The sequence below is a fragment of the Nasonia vitripennis genome (genome assembly GCF_009193385.2).
Source record: "Nasonia vitripennis strain AsymCx chromosome 4 unlocalized genomic scaffold, Nvit_psr_1.1 chr4_random0003, whole genome shotgun sequence".
In the NCBI taxonomy this organism is placed as follows: domain Eukaryota; kingdom Metazoa; phylum Arthropoda; class Insecta; order Hymenoptera; family Pteromalidae; genus Nasonia; species Nasonia vitripennis.
The window spans coordinates 2,570,859-2,589,410 of record NW_022279638.1 but is presented as its reverse complement, the minus strand read 5'-3'; the positions used below and the strand labels follow the sequence as shown (position 1 = coordinate 2,589,410).

The 18,552-nt window shown below is 43.3% G+C and overlaps 2 protein-coding genes across 17 annotated transcripts in view; both read right to left on the bottom strand.

The window, feature by feature from the left end:
- Positions 1 to 18,552, bottom strand: part of LOC100119218 (disks large 1 tumor suppressor protein) — a 1,703,670-nt gene that overhangs the window by 94,433 nt on the left and 1,590,685 nt on the right. The gene's annotated exons all lie outside the window — the stretch shown is intronic.
- Positions 15,446 to 16,799, bottom strand: LOC116738666 (uncharacterized protein DDB_G0287625-like). Its single transcript, XM_032601904.1, has 2 exons — positions 16,518 to 16,799; positions 15,446 to 16,421 (listed from the first exon to the last, which is right to left on the bottom strand). The coding sequence occupies exons 1-2, from the start codon at positions 16,621 to 16,623 to the stop codon at positions 16,039 to 16,041; spliced, it is 489 nt and encodes a 162-aa protein (XP_032457795.1). The 5' UTR covers positions 16,624 to 16,799; the 3' UTR covers positions 15,446 to 16,038.

The following is an 18,552-nucleotide window of genomic DNA, read 5'->3' as shown; positions in this document are numbered from 1 at the left end:
AGCGACGACAATGGCGAGGACGCTGTTACCGCTTTCGAGGCGGTCCAAGATCCGGAATATTTAAAATTGCGAGAACAGTCGCAGCTGATCTCATGGAGTTTCCCCCGAGCAAAAATCGATTCAAATATCTAGTCGTGTTCCAAGACTTGTTTACATGCTGGATCGAATTGAAGCCGTTGAGGAAGGCGGATGCGAAAGCCAGAGCATTTGAGGAGTTGATTTTATTCAGGTGGGAAACCCCTGAATATTTTTTAACCGATAACGGAAAGGAGTTCGACAACCAACACTTGAAGAAGGTGTTGGAAGTCTACGGTGTGAAACATATCACCACTCCGCCTTATCATCCTCATGCAAATCCCGTCGAGCGTACGAATCGCACGCTTAAAACGATGATCGCGATGTATGTAAAAAACGATCATCGCGACTGGGATTTGCATCTCCACGAGTTTCGCCATGCCATTAACACGGCGACGCAAGCTTCTACTCGAGTCTCTCCTGCATTTCTCAACTACGGGCGACATCCTCGTCCGGTGTTGAGTTTACGACGGGAGATCGAGGGAGGAAAACCCATGGAAAGAAGGGAGCCAGATGAGTGGGTGGACAGGATGAAGAGATTAGATATGCTGCGAGATTTAGTGGGGAAATACACGAGCGCTGCAACCGAAAAACAAGAACGCGTTTATAACAAGGGACGGAAAAACGCGCAATTTCAAGTAGGAGATGAGGTCATGCGAAAGACCCATGTCCTATCCGACGCAGCCAAGAGTGTTTCTAAAAAACTAGCTCCGCACTGGGAAGGCCCGTATGAGATTGTCGAGGTTAAATCCCCGATAGTCTATGTACTAGGCTACGGTGACGGAAAATCGCGACGGTTGACAAAGGCTTACGTGGATGAACTTAAGCGCTGGGTCCCGCCGCGAAAGGCTAAGCAAAAATACTAATTCATTTGTGTTTTTAGGATGGAGCGAGCAGAGGACGAGAGAGAGACGGCGCCGACCGGCCTGCCACCGACCAACATCGCACCGCCACGTCCGACGTTCGCCCAGGTAGCAAGATCACCAGCAAGACTGCCAACGCCAGCAACGTCGTCGACGCCTCTGCAGGTTTCAGGGGCGGGGATAACCAGCCTGAGGATCGGCGCGACCACACCAAGGCTGCGCCTGCGCCAATCCACAGCTGATCTGATGACGACGCCAGCGAGCAGCCAGCAGCGAGATGGGAGTAACGAGGAGAGGCCAAGGACGGAGACGATCACAAGACTAACAATAAGCCAGGCGATCTCGACAGGGGCAATTCCCCGGCGTTTGGGCTTAATCCGAAAGGAGGTCGAGAGAGAGAGAGAGAGAGAGAGAGAGAGAGAGAGAGAGAGAGAGAGAGAGAGAGAGAGAGAGAAGGAGAGTAGGATTCGGATGGAGAGGCAGAAGCCATCCGCCGAGTCACAAGAGAAAGAGAGCTCGGAGGCAGAGGAAAGCAGACGGGCGCAGAGGGAGTTGGAGTTGTACGTCGCCAACTGCCCTGTTGTTCCCGCTGCCGCCCCTACTCCGAGGGGCCAGACCAGAGTAAACTCGGGCGGGGGTCCACCGACGAAGAAGAGGAGGAAGAATAAGAAGAAGAAGAGCAAAAATCCTCCACAGCTCACGAAAGAAGATTACGTCTCGGCATATCTATCCAGCTCGGACGACGATGAGCCGGGTTCGCCGATCAGGGGTTTCTTCGTCGGTGTCTACTCTGGAACGGCCAAGATAGATTGGGACAATTGGTCCCCGATCCGTCATCAGGAGGAAGAGGACCAGACACCGGAACCCAACGAAGACGAGAGGAGGAGAGAAGAGGAGCAACAAGGAGAGGAAGAGAGAAGGTGGCGAGAAGAAATGGAGCAGAGAGGAAAAGAGGCCAGTGAACGAGAAGAAGAAGAGCGGCGAGCCCGAGAGGAGGAGCAACGACTACGCGAGGCCCGCGACGACGAAAAGCGACTCAGAGCTGAGCGAGCTGCTGCCGCAGCAGAGGAAAGAAAGATAAAGAGCGAGAAGCAGAAGAAGTAGAGAGAGGAAGCTGAGCGTCGTCACCAAGAGGAGCAGCGAACATGAGACGAATCTGCCTCCACGCTCGTCGACCAGGAGCAGATGGAAGCAGATCCACCAGCTCCGCTGCAACCCCGGAGAACGACATGAGCCGGGAGGAGGCTGTAGCAGCGAGGAACGCACGACGCAACGCAGCCAGAGCCGCCCGGAGAAGAGAAGCGAGGCGTATCCAGAGAGAGACGAGAGAGGAGACCGACGCCTGCCTACCAGCCCGAGACCAACCAGTCCCAGTGGCGAGGACAGCGGCCAACGGCTCCGACAAGAGAGGTAGAGAGAGAGAGAGAGAGAGAGAGAGAGAGAGAGAGAGAGAGAGAGAGAGAGAAGAGACGCGAGGAACGTCATCGAAGATCCTTCGGCGGATCGAACAAGGAGCCGCTCCTCCAACCGCAGGACCCTGCCCGTAAAGGAAAGGGGAGCGTGGTTCGGAGGACTCCGACCGATTCCGACAAATCCGACGATCGACCCGGCCCCGTTCAGTTGTTTTAACTGTTGGCAGCCAGGCCATGGTGTTACCACGTGTAACGAGGGGATCACCCGTGACTTCTGCGGCAATTGCGGGAGACACGGAGTCCAGGTGACCAGCTGCCCGCGATGCGCCGAGGCCTTTCGGAGCCGCCAGCAGCGAGGAGGAGGTTACGTTCCCATCGAAACGGCCAGTGGCGTCGACGTCGCCGAAGAGAACTGGGACGAACCCGATGACCGTCAGCGAGAGGATCCGGAGAGACGGGACCATCGCCAGCAAGAAGAGCGAGAGGCCCGCCAGCGTCAAGAGAGAGAAGAGAGAGAGGAACGAGAAGCGAACGATCGCCCCATACGAGAGGAAAGGCAGCAGCAGGAAGCGAAGTATCGGAACGAGGTCGAAGAGCTGGTGACACGAGAGCTGTATCAACAGCTATACCAACAGCAGGAGAGGGAGCGTCTCCGCTGTCTCCGCCCAGAAGTAGACACCCAGAATCGCCAGATCCACGTCGTCAGGGAGGTACCTAACTATAGCCAGCAAGAGAAGAGAAACATCCTCCTTCAAATCTTGCGAGGCTTAGAAGGAGTATCACCTGAGACGAGAGAGCTCGTCCTTCGACGCATTTACGGAGGACGTTGCGAGGATCGAGCAGAATAGAGAGAGAGAGAGGAGAGAGAAGAGAGCCACGAGAGAGACAAGAGGGAAGAGAAGTCGGGGTTGCGGTTGTTCTCCAAACGCAACTCCGGGGCGAGTGGGAGGATGGAGGGTGGCGCCCCCGCCCAACTTAAAACCCACTCCAATGGGAATGAGTTGGACGGTCCTTTTCCTGGACCTACGATGGAGTCCGTCTCTCTTGGGGGTAGCAAAGTGAAGGGAGGGGGATTCCGACGTGGTACGTCGCAGCCGAGCAAATCGCGCGTTGTTGTTTGCGCGGCAACCTCACTCGATGCGAGGAAGAAAAGGCGATCGGTTCCAGCGAGGCCCGCGTTTTCTCGGACGCGAGCTACGTCCCGTGAATTCGTGGAATTCGCTGGCCGACGTACCCAAGGGGGAGCTCGCCGGTTGGAGCTGGCGCGAGACGAGCAGCCAATTAGCGCGTCTCGCGCCTCGCGCGGCCAATCGGGCTACGTTATCAGCCGGGCCCGACGGCCGACGGCGAGACGCCGAGCGCGCGCGCGCGGCAGAGCGGCTCGGCAATTCCTTTCCGAGCCCTGTCGATAACACTTCGACGTGACGAGAGCGCGCGAGAGGGAATTTCGAAAAAGAGTGAGAGTGAGAGAGCAGCAGCGCTACGACCTGGACCACCGCCCCGAGGAAGAGATCCCTCCCCGGAGACAACCGTCCAGCCGTTCAGCCAGAGAAAGGAAGCCGAAACGGGAGCCAGGCCTTCATTCCCCAGTCTGCAGAGAGAGATTAGATTTAGATTAATTAGTTTTATTTTACGTACAATATGTTGTACAATAAATTGTATACAGCAGGAGTAGTAGTATAGCAAAAATGTGTATTGTGATAGTATGATAATGTGAAGATGGGTTATGCGAGAGTGTGTGCGTGTGCGTGAATGTATACAAAAAATGTTTGTATTTTCAAGTTCGAAAAAGTGCTCTTTAGCTAGTCTCTTGAAATCTGAGATAGATGTAGTGTTACGAATGTGAGATGGTAGGTTGTTCCATAGGTATGAGGCGCTGATATGAAACGAGTTCCTCAGCGTCTCCGTCGCGAATGTCGGAATATCCAGAGGTATCACCTCCCCCCTAACAGGCCGGAGTGTCACGCGGAAGTCGAAGTATGCCAGTACGTATGATGGTACGGCTGTGTTAAACATTTTTCTTAAGAAACAAGCAGTGAAATCTTCCTGCGTCCGGCAGTGGTTAGCCACTGCAACTCCCGCCTGTATGGGGAGATGTACTCATCTCTTCTTACACCATAGATGTACCGAATTCCTGTATTCACGAGCCTCTGAAGTTTTAGGTCGAGTTCTTGCGTCAGGTCACAGTATACGAGAGAACAATAGTCTATAAGAGGAAACAGGAGGGCCTGCACTAAGTGCTTGCGCAACCTGAGATTGGTGCTTTTCCTGAAAAAGTAAAGCCTGTACATTAGCGTGTGAGCACGCTTACACACTTGTGTAATATGCTCCTTCCACGTAAGCTTAGAGTCGAGCACCAATCCCAGATTACGCAAGGAAGATTCAAAGCTGACCTGGGCACCCCCTATGTTAATAAAGGTGTTAGCTATTGAGGGTAATGCGTTTATGTAATAGGGAGAGCCCAGGACAATTGCTTTAGTTTTAGCAACATTAAGTTTTAGCTTATTCTGTGCAGCCCAACCAGTAATCCTCTCAGCATTGGCACTCATCTTGTTTGATAAAGAATCGAGCTCTTCGAGGTAGCATTGACTGTAAATTTGCAAATCATCCGCATAGATGAGATGAGAAACATCGGTATCAAGGCAGAAACCGATGTCGTTGATGTACAATGCAAACAGCAGGGGACCCAGAACGGATCCCTGCGGGACACCGATTTTGAGACGCCGAGGAGAAGAACGTTCGTTATTGTCACCAACGACGGCCTGCTCTCTACCAGAGAGGTAGGAGGCAAACCAGCGGATGACTTGCTTTGAGAAACCGAAGGTGGATAGCTTTCTCAGGAGCCTGACGTGACACACAGTGTCAAACGCCTTGCTAAAGTCAAAGAGAAGGAGCAGTGTTACTTTCTTTTTGTTTATCCCAGCCCTGGCATCATCAGTTAGCTTAATTAGGCCAGACTGAGTGCTGTGACCAGTGCAGAAGCCTGTTTGAAGGTTGTCTAGTAAGAGCCTTGATTCAAGGTATTCTGAGACTTGCCTGTGCACTAGCCACTCCAGAGCCTTGGAAAGAAAGCAGAGAAGTGAAATCGGACGGTAATCAGTCAGGGCTGTTGGTGAACTGATTTTGTTGAGTGCGCGCACAAGTGACAATTTCCAGGCAGATGGGAAGCAGGGTTCGCTCAGGGACAGGTTGAAAATATGACTTAGTAAGGGAGCAAGAATCGGCAATGCTTTTGAGATGAAAACCTGTGGGATCCCGTCGCTCCCCCTGGCCTGAGTGTCAAAGTGCGATACCGCAGCCAACATGTCCGATTCCGTTATAGGGTTGAATTCGAAATGTTCCGGGAGGTCAAGACTTTCCAGGGTAACAAGATAATCCTCAACAGCAGGAGCCAGCGGATCGTTTGAGATCGCGCTGAAATGCGTGTTGAGTTCACCTGTGGTAAATCTAGATGGTAAGGGGGCCTTGGTAGCAGAAATTCCAAGTTTCTCCAGCTCTTTCCATATCTCAGCAATATCGGTCAAGGTGGACAGGCGTGAATAGTAATAATTCAGCCTGGCCTCCTCGACTTGTTTGTGAGCATAATCTCTAGCTAATCTGTAAACACGTCGATCTGATTCGAGCCTGGAGTCCCTGAAACGCCTGTAAAGTCTATTGCTCTTGGATACAAGGTCACGAAGAGCCGCAGTGTACCACGGGTGACGTTGTCGTCCTGGTGTCACAGTCCGCAATGGAGCGAGATGGTTGATGGCGTTAGTGAGGTTAGCGTTAAGTATAGATATGCTTATGAGCCCTTGGTGGTCAGGGCTCAGAGCTTTGGCCTCCTCCATCACGGTCAGAGAGAGAGAGATAGAGAGAGAGTGAGAGAGAGAGAGAGAGAGAGAGAGAGAGAGAGAGAGGGAGAAAGAGAGAGAGGGAGAGAGAGAGGGAGAGAGAGGGAGAGAGAGAGAGGGAGAGAGAGGGAGAGAGAGAGAGAGAGAGAGAGAGAGAGAGAGAGAGAGAGAGAGTACGGGAAGCCAGCACCTCCTGGGTTAGCGAGGCTTCCACTGGGGGACGAGAGACTAGTGTTCGACTCTCCTACACCAGGTAAGAAGCTTTGGGTTGCTCGGTGCGAGCCATTAGGCCGCCGAGAGAAGAGAGAGAGAGAGAGAAAGCCGCGGGTGTGTGCGAGAAAGAGTGAGCGAGACGAGAGAGCGGTGTGTGGTGCGGGCGCACACCTCGACGTCATCCACGCGAGGCATCGAGAGCGAGATAGAGAGGCATCGGGGCGTCCGAGAAATCCTCGCTGCTCGGTAGCAGCAGGTCGGGCTTGCTGCCAACGCGAGGCAAAGCCGGTGCGCGCGAGCTCCGAGAAGAGCGAGAGAGAGTAGAGAGGGTCGAGGGGGGAAAGCAGATAGCTACGCCGGCGTCGGTTCAGGCCTCGCCAGGCCGGGACCGCTGGCGCGAGCTGTTGGTGAGCGCGCAGCTACGTGTGTGCGTGCCCGAGGGTAGAGAGAGGGGACCGCGTTGGTTCGGCCGACAACGTCGCGGTGAGCGCGCGCTGTACTCGCGATTATACGTGCGGGAGAGAGAGAGCACGCCGGCCGCGTTGCTACTCGAGTGGGTTGCGCCGAGCCGAAATTCGGGTGTGTGAGAGAGAGAGAGTAGACGGGTTAAACTGCGCGACATCAGAGGCGAGAGCTTCGAGGCGCGCGCGTGTATATGAGAGTAGAGGTGTGACGGCGAGCCCTGCGTGGCTATTGTGCGTGGGCGGCTACGGCCACCACGTTGTAGGGAAGGGCTGGGCCAAATATACGTGCAATACAACTTAATAACTTGTGTGATTACTTCTTCCTTCTTTCCCCACATTCTCCCAAACGTCGGCGATTACGTTAAATCCCGCGATTAATGAAAAATCTTGGCGCGTACGAGGCGTCAAGTGTTGCGCACCTGTACTGGGAGGCACAGCGTCGCATTTGTTCACTCGACGAGTGAGAAATATATCAGAAAACTGTATGAAAATTACGTTTGAATAAAAGCCGTTGTCAACCGGCACATGCATAGATAACCAGGGTACATGCATAGATAACTTCTTTGTTAAGTCAAATAATATTTCAATAGATTCATACAAGTTAACAAATCCTTTCAATGATCACTACCCTCTGATGATAAATATTAAACAAGAAACTTCACAGATAAATGACCATACAATTTCGAAACTTATTTGTAACAAAAAACTAAGGAGAGAGGCTAGTATAATTGATTGGAACTCTATCTTGAGCATAGATAACCCGGATTGTGGTATAGAATCTTTAATAGAAATAATACAACACTGTGTTGATAAAGCTACTATTACAAACAAAGCAAACAAAAACAAAAAGAAAGGTTCTGTACCACGCAAAAACTGGATAACAAGTGCGATATTAATCTCTTGCAAAACAAAAGAAAACCTGTATAATTTAATGAAGAGCAAACTAACGTGTCAAGTTTTGAAACAGGACTATATTAATTATTCAAAAATATTAAATAAAGAAAAACCATAGAGCAAAACAGTGATAATCCAAAGAAACTGTGGAAAACAATTAAGGCTAAGTTAGGTAAATCAACTGTACAAAAAAAGGAACAAAAAATATATATATATATATATATATATATATATATATATATATATATATATATGACAATAACGTAAAGCTTGAAAATAAGGCGGAAATAGCAAACACTTTGAATGTGTATTTCTGTACAGTAGGAGTAACGTTAAGTAATCATATTGTCGTACCGGACGAAAATGAGGTAAAACTTCCAATCAGTAATAATCAATCAATGTTCATCAGACCTACGAATGCGATAGAGATACATGAAATAATATGCTTCATGAAAAAAAAGCAGGTGGAGTGGATGATATAAGTGTAGCTACCCTTCAAACTATAGCAGATTACATTCTTTCACCATTGGAATACATCTATAACTTATGCATTGAGAAATCAGTAAACCTCTAATAACTGCTTTTTTAGACCTATCCAAGGCTTTTGATACGGTAAACCACAAAATTCTGCTTAAAAAATTAGAACGATATGTTGTAAGAGGGACTGCTTTAAATTTGTTTATCAGCTATCTCGACAGTAGGAAACATAGAGTAAAAATTCCAAATTGTATGAGTGAAGATAAAACCGTAACAACTGGAGTTCCTCAAGGAACGATACTAGGATCGTTACTATTTATAATATACGCGAATGATCTACTGAGAGATATGCCGAATGATTCTATCCTGTCCTACACTGAAGAAACCAACGTCATCTCGAGTGACGATACGTGGGCTAAGGCAGAGGAAAGGATGAATGAATATTTAAAAACCGTAGCGAAATGGCTAGCAGTAAATAAATTGTCTTTAAATGTAGAGAAAACGGTTGTCATGACATTTGGAAATTACTGTGATAGTGTGCCATTAACAGTTGATATAAGGCTAGATAGCAAATCATTAAAAAGAGTTGAATTCCATAAATATTTAGGATTAATCTTCGATTTTAACATGAAATGGGATAAATACGTTGATTATATTATAAAAAAAAAAAAATATTTGATCTTTATTTTTGCTAAAATTAAGAACATCATGGCCACTAAAATACTACTTACTGTTTACTACGCTTTCTTTCATAGCATAATTAATTATGGAATAATTGCATGGGGCGGAGCTTATGGTACTTGCATTAAACTAATTCAAGGAGTACAAAATAAAATCATGAAAATTATTTGTAAAAGCAAATTTATAAAAGAAAAATACCCGCTAAACGTAAAACAATTATTCCTTTATCAATCAATCTTGTACCATCATAAAAATCTAAGACAAAAATATATTAACTCGATGAGCAAAACAAGAAACAAAGATATTCAAATATCTAAAATATCTAAGACAATAGCTACAAAGAATAGTTACTATGTAGCAATTAAAACTTTTAACAATTTAACAAGTGATCTGAAAGAATTAAGTGGTAGTAAGCTACAAGTTAAAACAAAACTCAAAGAATACATCAAAGAAAATGAATGCAATATATTATGGAAAAACTCTTAAATTTTAAGTACTAGTATTTTACAATTAACCAACGCAATGTAAGAGATCTCAAATAGACATTTTATGTAAATAAGTACTTCTGAAAGTTATAGTATAAACTATATAGAAATGTATTATTAATAAGTATTTTGTTAAACATTAAAAAGTTTTATCATCGTTATTTGGGTTTCAAATTCAAAACTTTATTCAATTGCGTGTTTTTTTGCAATGAATATTAGTAGCTCGAAAAGACAAATAAACACAATCATGAGTAACAATTTTTACAACAACAGTATGAAAGGGCTGGAAAGGGGGGGGGGGAGCACAACGAGTATGCAAAGTACATACAAGTTCTTTTTCTACTTTTCTTTCTTGTTTAGTTTTAGGTTAGTTTTTAAGCTTTTCTTTATACCATTTCCTATGTACAGGTAATTTTATTTACTTCTATAGGATGCCGTCTAAAGGCATTGTAAGTAGTTTGATAAATAAATAAAAAATAAATAAATAAATAAAGCGTACATCTATATTCTATGATTAAGTAATATATTATCCTTCGATGTTATTACAATGTACCGCGTAGCGCGAGAGGACGCTTTCGCACTCACGACTCGAACTAAAGACGAGCCGATAACTCGGTGGCAGCGAGTCTTGGCTCCGGCGTCTGCAGTTGGTTCAACACTCTGATATTAATAATAATAATAATAATTATATATAATAATAATAATTATATATAATAATAATAATTATATATAATAATAATTATTATTATTATTATGGATTTATTTTGTACTAGTCAAAAAAACACATACATATCACAATTATATTATGCTTTGTCATATCACAGATTTGTCACACGACGTAACAATAATAAGTACAAATAAATTTCATTTTCGCTAATCTATAAAGCCAATAAAATATACAATACAATTACAAGGTACAATACTAGACAGTTTATCACATTATTTTCACAAGTCATATCACAGCTAACATTTGTCATTCCACGATACCACCAATGTCGCATTGATAGATGTGTCGGTGTATTGCCGTTTTCAACCGACTAAGTGACGGAAGGTTCCTTAAATTACGAGGAAGCGAATTTCATAGACGTGCACCCCATGCACTGAATGACTTCAGTCCAGTGTCAGTACGCGAACTGGAAACTACGAGTTCCTTAGGGTCCCTAGAAGAGTTTCTACACTGGTTCCTCTCAAAAAGGGCAGTGAGATAGGAACGCTGTCCCATGACAACTGCTTTGTAAAGCCGCAAAATACTCCCTTCTTGCCTCGACCGAAACCCAGCCTATCCCTTCCCAATATAGGGAGATATGCTCGCGCCTTTTAGCATCACAGATATATCTCACACATGAGTTCTGCAATCTTTGAAGTCCGGTGTTGAGTTCACCTGATACGTCAAGGTAGACAAGAGAACAGTAATCCAAGTGCGAGATGACAAGAGTGCTAGCCAGCTTCTTATGCAGTGTCTCGGTGGTACAGGAACTAAAAGATCTGAGTCCATAAAGAGCTCTATTAACCTTTCGGCTAATTTGGAAACTTGCGGTTTCCACGTTAATTTTAAATCCATTATAACACCGAGATTCGTTACAGTGTCAACAAAAGGAACGAAAACGCCATCCGCGACCTCAATTCCAGACAGCTGTAGACTTTTCACTTTATTGATGTTATAATCCAAACCAAAAATAATAGCTTTAGTTTTCCCAACATCGAGGCGGAGTGCATTCTTAGATACCCATGCCGACACCGTACGCGCCACAGCCGACATGCGGTCCACATCCTCACTAAGATCGTCCCTTGTCACCTAAGTATATGTTTGCAGGTCATCAACGTACAGCAAATGTTCGACACTGTCTGATAATTTCCCCTCGGGGCCTTTGAAGTTAGCCAGGAAATCTCGAATATCATTAATGCAAAGGCTAAACAAAAGAGGCCCCAGGACTGAGCCCTGTGGCACGCCAAGATTGGTAGTAAGCCAATCTGAATTGCCATTCGAATTCGTAACCACACGTTATTTATGACCTGTAATATACGACGCAATCCACAGAAAAAGAGAAGTAGAGAACCCCAATCTGATTAGCTTACAAAGAAGTTTTGAAGACGAAATTGTGTCAAACGCCTTGCTGAAATCAAACATTAGGAGGATGGTAAGCATGTTCTTGTTGCTGTTGATACCAGCCCTAATGTCTTCTGACAGTCTTAGCAGTGCTGTTTGCGTGCTATGATTTATCCGAAATTTTTATCCGAAAAGTCTTTTAGACTCTACATACTCGGATATCTGCTCATGGACAATCTTTTGGAGAACCTTGGAAAGAAAGCTCAACAAAGCAATCGGACAAAAGTCCGAAGCAGCTGATGGAATAGCCGTTTTTTTGAGAGACACAAAATGGGCCCTTTTCCAGGCCTCAGGAAAGATTCCACAAGACAGAGAGGAGTTAAAAATGGAGACCAGGTGATAACCTAAAATCGGAAGTGATTTAGCAATGATACCCTGGGGAATATTATCTTCCCCTTTAGCCTGCAATGTAAAGTGTGCAACGGCCAAGACCACGTCTAAAAAAGTGACTTCTTTACGAAAAATGAAATCATCATTACTGGCCGTCACTAAGATATCATGCAAGTTCATATCGCGCTCCGTCTAAGAAATGGAGACCCCAGCGAAATGAGTGTTGAGTTCATCCGGCAAAAAACCGTGTAGCTCCTCCCTGGACTCCGGCAAAAGCCCGAGATTTCGAAGCTCTCTCCAGGTGTTATTATTATTATTCAACGCTTCAGATATTTTATTTTGGATAGATGCCTCTCGTGCTTCAATTGTGCGTTGTTCTGCTCAAGCAGCGAGAGACTGGAACTTCAAAAACAGCCTACCATCACGAGATCGCCTATATCACCGCCAAACGGCTTCACGTTAATCGTATAGATCGTTGAGTTCAGCGTTAACCCATGGTGGAGATCCCTTCTTTTTAGGTTTAAATTGCTTTAAAGGGGCAAGCCTGTCGATAACAGCCATGATGTCGTGGCTAAGAGAATCTAACTTTGACAGTCTTGTCCGGGCAACTGATGGTTGACTAGTCGCAAGGCTCAAGAAGAGAGCTTCAAAATCTCTATAAAAAAGGACTTAGGACTGGGGGTTTTGACTTTGGGGTCCTAATTGTGACATCGATAATATTGTGTCTGTTCGGAAAGGTCGCCATCATGTTGTTCGCATTGAGCACTGCTTCATTGTCGTCAGTGTGGATCACATCAATCCATGTGTAAGATTCCCCAACGTAGTGAGTCACGCCATGATCAACTAACTTGAGATTCAACTCGCAGGCCAGGTCTTTGATGAAGTTCGCGTCTTGAGACGCCGATAGTATATTCGCATTTAGAACCCAATCATTATTCGATTGTCATAATCTACCGCGTGAGATTTTAGTTTATCTGTTAAGTCGAAACTTTCCGTAAAGGAGATACCTAGTGGTCTGTAAATAAACGTAACAAAAATAGGAGGCATTTTACCCTTTTGCACCGTACACATAAGGTATTCAGGAATAACTGCTTTGCCTTCGTCTTGCGTTGTTAGTGATGAGCACAACAAAGTCGCCTTGTAGCTATTATGTATAAAAAGCGCAACGCCTCCTCCCTGGGCATTTCTGTCCTGCCGAATAACCGAGTAGCCGTTAACCTGAGCGAATATACCGTCGACGTTTGACCCGCAACGCGACTCAGCCACGCCGAAGAGATGGTAAATGGGACGAGTAGTCACCAGTAATTGACGAAACATCTCCATATGTTTGTTTAGGGACGTTGCGTTTAAAAATCTCGCCCTGAACCCCTCGCGTTCTGTCTCATTCGCCTTCCCTCCGTCTAGTCAAACCTCACTAGGAAGTTTTCGCGCTTCTTTGCACGATGATTTTGCGTCGTTTGCGACATAACCGTCTTGTACTGCTGTCAGTCTATTTACATTAATACTATTGCTTATATTATTTACATTAATATTAGCACTGTCATAAGATGCAGCAATCGCGTGCAGGTCTGCTGCTGTCATGAACGAATGTGACATATCCCCGTCTTGTTTTTTTAGCCAGGAAACGACCGCCTCTATGCCAAACATACTTAAAACCCAGACTACGTGCTAAACTCTTATGACTTTATTATTATTATTATTATTATGGTTGGGTGGACCCTTAGGTCCTGATGCCTAGGCTCACATCTTTTGCACCCCCGATAATTATCTAGTGGTTATACCAATCTAGCTTCGTCCCTTGAGGATCGGAGTATCAGGTGGTATGCACCATTCCTGTATCTCTTATCCCTCAGGGTGAAGGGTGTCAGGTGGTATGCCCCATTCCTGCGTAACTTATCTCGTTAGTGACTTGTACAGGTATATCACCTTCCTAACGGTCAGTGATTGGATCGCTGTTGGTTCGCAAGTCATCATCCCCAGCGCCCTATGTCTCTTCTCGGCTAAGGCTAAGCAGTGGCATAATACATGTGCACTGCTTTCCTCGTTTTGGTTACACCACCTGCACGTTGGTGAGTTCACTCGACCTATTATGTGCTGATGGTATCCCAGCGTTGCGTGTCCGGTAATTAGTTGAGTGAAGATCTTTGCCTCCGCCCTGCTTAGATCACGCATCTCCGTCGCCCAGTCCTCTTTGATACATGATCCTATTAGTGCTTTGGCCTGTCTACACCCGGTGCTGTCGCACCATTCCTTTAGGTGTCGCTCTTTCAGCCAACCGTACACCGCCTCTCTGACAGTGCACGCCTGAATACCAAGAGCAGGTTCCGGTCCAAGTAAATCTTGTCCCGCTGCTATTCCGGCAAGTTCGTCCGTAATCTCGTTTTCTCTGATTCCGTGGTGTCCTGGAACCCAGTAGAGGAGGAGTTTGCGTACTTCTCCACCGAGTCTGTTCATGGCCGTTATGCAGTCCCATACCAGTCTGGAGGAAGTGCTGGAGCCATCTAGCGCTGCTAGGGCGGCTCTGCTGTCCGTACAGATGTTGATACAGTCCTGTCTTTTTTCTTCGAGCGCGAGTTGCGCGCAGAGCAGGATTGCTGTTATTTCCGTTTGGAAGACGGTGGCGTGCTCTCCGAGCGGTACTATAAGCCTCTTTCCGGGTCTTCTCCGGAAGACTCTAGCTCCCGCCCTGCCTTTCTTCCTGGCTCCATCCGTGTACCAGGTTTCACCTGAAGATGGGCCAGGGTCGTGCTCACTCCAATCTTCCCTTGATGGGATTTGAATGCGATATCTTTTCTCGAAGTTGTACCTGCGTACTGTCTTATCAAGTCTCATTGACAATACAGCGTAGTCTTTTCCTTTAATCTGCTCTTTTGTGTGTTCCCCTTTCTCTCTCCAGTCCGTAATTTTTCAGGTGGTGTGCTGCTATAAAGGCTGCCGCCTGGATTGTTCAGTGGAAGGGCTCGACTTCAGTGATGGCTCCAAGGGCCGCTATCGGGGTGGTTTTTATGGCCCCTGTGGCTGCTCTTAGGATCCATCCTCTGAGCGTTTCCAGTTTCTTTTGTACTGTCTTGAAATCCGTCCTTTTCCACCACACTGTTGCCGCATAGGTCAGTCTTGGTTTCAGGATGCAGTTGTATATCCATAGGACGGTCTTGTAGCTCAAGCCCCAACTCTGCCTAATGGCTCTTCTGCACATCTAGAAAGCTGATGCGAATTTCCTGCACTGCTGGTCCATTTGAGGCTTCCAGTACAGTTTCTTATCTAGGATTACACCTAGGTATTTTGCTTGTTCTTTAATTTGTATTTCCTGTCCTCGCATCGTTAGCGTTCGTAATGGTCCTATTTTGTACCTTCTGGTGAAGACAACAACCTCCGTTTTCCGGGGATTGACAGATAGGCCTGTATCCTCGCACCATTTATTTAGGTGCCTCATTGTCGACTCAGTAATATCCAGCAGGGTGTTTAGATGTTTGCCTCTGGTGATCATAAGTATATCATCTGCGTAGCCGACCGGTGATACTCCCAGGTTGGTTAGCATCCTGAGCCCTTAATTAACATAATGATTTTTGTTAGTCGTATTATAAATAAAATAATAGGATTGTAAACTTGACTTTTTCTAATTGATCTCAGTTGTTTTTTAATCTGTGATTTCACAGTAAAAATAACTATTGACATTCATGATGACTTTGGTTAAGTTTTTAGAGATTTCATGTCTTTTTGAGCAAATTTGTTGAAGTAGGTACATACAGTTTATTCCAAAAATAAAATACATGATGATGGGGTTCAGGTATAGTGCACACTGAAATTTTTATTACGGAAATATCCATATCTCTCGTGTATGGTATTCAGGTGCATTAGGTCGCCGAAGACAGGGTCTTGTTGATGCGCTCCATAGCTTTTGATATCTAAAATCAGCCTTTACACTTAGACAACGGAAGCTATGGAACGCACTACTTTGATCGCGTCATTGTCGACCGCATGTACCTGTACAGTAAACATAACTGATTTGAACATTTTTGCACCAAGAAGTATAGTGTGCACTGACTCTGTTATCGATCGTACTCTAGACCACATTCATAGCCGATATTGACACGTGGATACAAAAATTTACAGCGCGCAATATATTTCGATAGCCTTCATCAAAGACCCTTGGCACTGTAAGTCACACTGAAACAATCTATTATCTTACATGATATTTTTAAAACTAACCTCTTTGGTTTTGTCGAGGGTTTCGATTTCTTTGATCTGCTCTTTCATTCCTATTTCGTTCATTGTTATTGTTACGATTATTTAAATCATTAGGATTTCGTTGGTTCTCATTTATTTTATCTTCATCAACATCATCACGAGGAAGATCTACGTGTCTGTCACCTCCATCACCGTTATTTTCATTGCCACGATAGCCTAATTCATCAGGATCATCGTCTTGATTGTCATTGCTTGCAACTCCATCATCATTATTTGGTAAACTTGGAGAATTTATTGATCTAGAAGGGCTCTGAGGAATATTAGTTTCCTCGTTTTTATTTTCATTTGATGGAATTTTACTTTGAGAGACAGATTGTGTTTTGGAAGGGTCTGTTGGAACTGAAGAAGTATGAAATATATTTTATTATTATTATTATTATTCGCTAAATATTTATGAATGATAAATAACAGTAATCAAAATAATTAAAAACTAACGAGTTGGATTTCGTTTGAAGGTCTTTTTTGGTAAATTTGTCGGAGTATCATCTTTTTTATGCTGCTCATTATCACTGTCATTCGTGTCATCTGAACTATATACCATTCCTTTTTTAAAAAGATTAGCAATCTCTTTCTATTAACACTTGGTGAAGTCAGTGAATTTTCACCATTTGTCGATGCTCTTGAGCTTAAAGAGGAGGATGATTTCCTTGATGCAGGTGAATCAGATTCATTGTTTGTTTGTTTGGTTGCTTGAAATTCATTTAAATTACTATTATTCTGTTAAAATAAAAAATAAAAGTATTAGGTAACTATAGGTAATGTTTTTATATTTTTAATGCAATATATCTTTATACTTAACCTTAGTTTGAGAAGAATTAAAAGCACAAGTTGATGTCTGTGATAAAAAGTTGTCATTTATTTTTTCCAAGCAGACAACAGGAGTTGCCATATTGGAAATATTAAATTTTGTATTTTTATCTTGACCATTAGTTATGTCTATAAAAGGAGCAGGTTGGTAAACAGATTGTATTTTTTGTAACATTGATTTATTTCTTTCTTTCAAGAATCTTTGCTTATCTTCCTTGGATTTCTTCATTTTCTAATCAATGGAAAGAAAATAATGTAACTGTAAAATTTTGTTTATTTTGTTCTAGTTTAGTATAACTAAAAACTCTAAGACAGTTAAACAGCATAGAAAAGCATATTACACCGTAACCTTATAATAGTACAGTTTAAAACAGGCGTCGAATGTAAATTTTTCATGCATCGTAACATTATTTACATGAGCAAAAATAATTGAGAAAAGTCACACGAGTTAGAAATCACCTTATGGATCAGTTTTGATCTATAATATAATACTACGAGAGCTGAATAATCATATTAGTTATGATTTGGACGTTAGAGTGGTATACATATAATATTCATTGAATTTGAGACATTTTAAATATTTTAGCATTACCTAAGTTAAATAATCAGCAAATTAAAAAAAATATAAGACAAATAATAAAGCATGCAAAACTAATTGAACACGACATAAAATTACTATTTTACATTGAAATTAATAGACTTTTATATACAAAAATTAAAGAAAATGAATATAATAATATTTTACGATAAATAAGTTACCTCATTAAGTAGTTTTTCACTTTCATCTGCCTTTTTTATTTCATAATCAGATTCTGTACTTTTATTTATTTATTTATTTATTAACCAGACAAAAAATTACATATTATTTACATAATAGTAAAATTCCCACAGAGGTAAACGCAGTTACCTGTTCGCGAGGCCGGTATACTTAGTAACTATAGTTCCTTATAACTAAAATAAAATCTATTTCAAGATATGTAGTACCTAACTTAATCTTTAACAGTTTTACAATATGAAAGATTGATTAATAACATTTTAATAAAATTTGTATACAGAATACATAGCAATTTATAAATACATTATCAATATTTCTTATTAATTTTATAAAAAAGAAGAATTTTTTTTTTGTTTTTTTACATGTGAAACTGAACCCATTCTCTTAGTTTATAAGTATAATTCTTAGAGCATAAAGTTTTTAGGTTATTTGGCAGATCATTATAAACTCCTATGGCTTTAATATAACTATTCTTATTACTTATAGTCTTAAGTCTCCTAGGTATCTGAATGCTTTTATTCCTAGTTTTGCTTTCTGAATTTAAAAATTTAACTTTTAATGTGTTGTAGTGGTATATTAGTGATTAATATGCAAATAGTTGCCCAATACTCAATGGATTATCCTGAGCAAAATTATTTTTGTTTATGATTTTCAAAATTCTGTTTTGTAGCCTTTGTAATAGATTGGTAGCAGTAGAGTAAGCACCACCCCAAGCTATTATACCATAATTTATAACACTATGAAAAAATGCATAATATATCATTTTTAAAGTTTTAATTTGCATAAATCTATTAATCTTTCTAAAAATAAATACCATATATTTCAACTTATTTATTAAATACTGTATATGATTTATCCATTTCATATTATAATCAAAAATAATTCCTA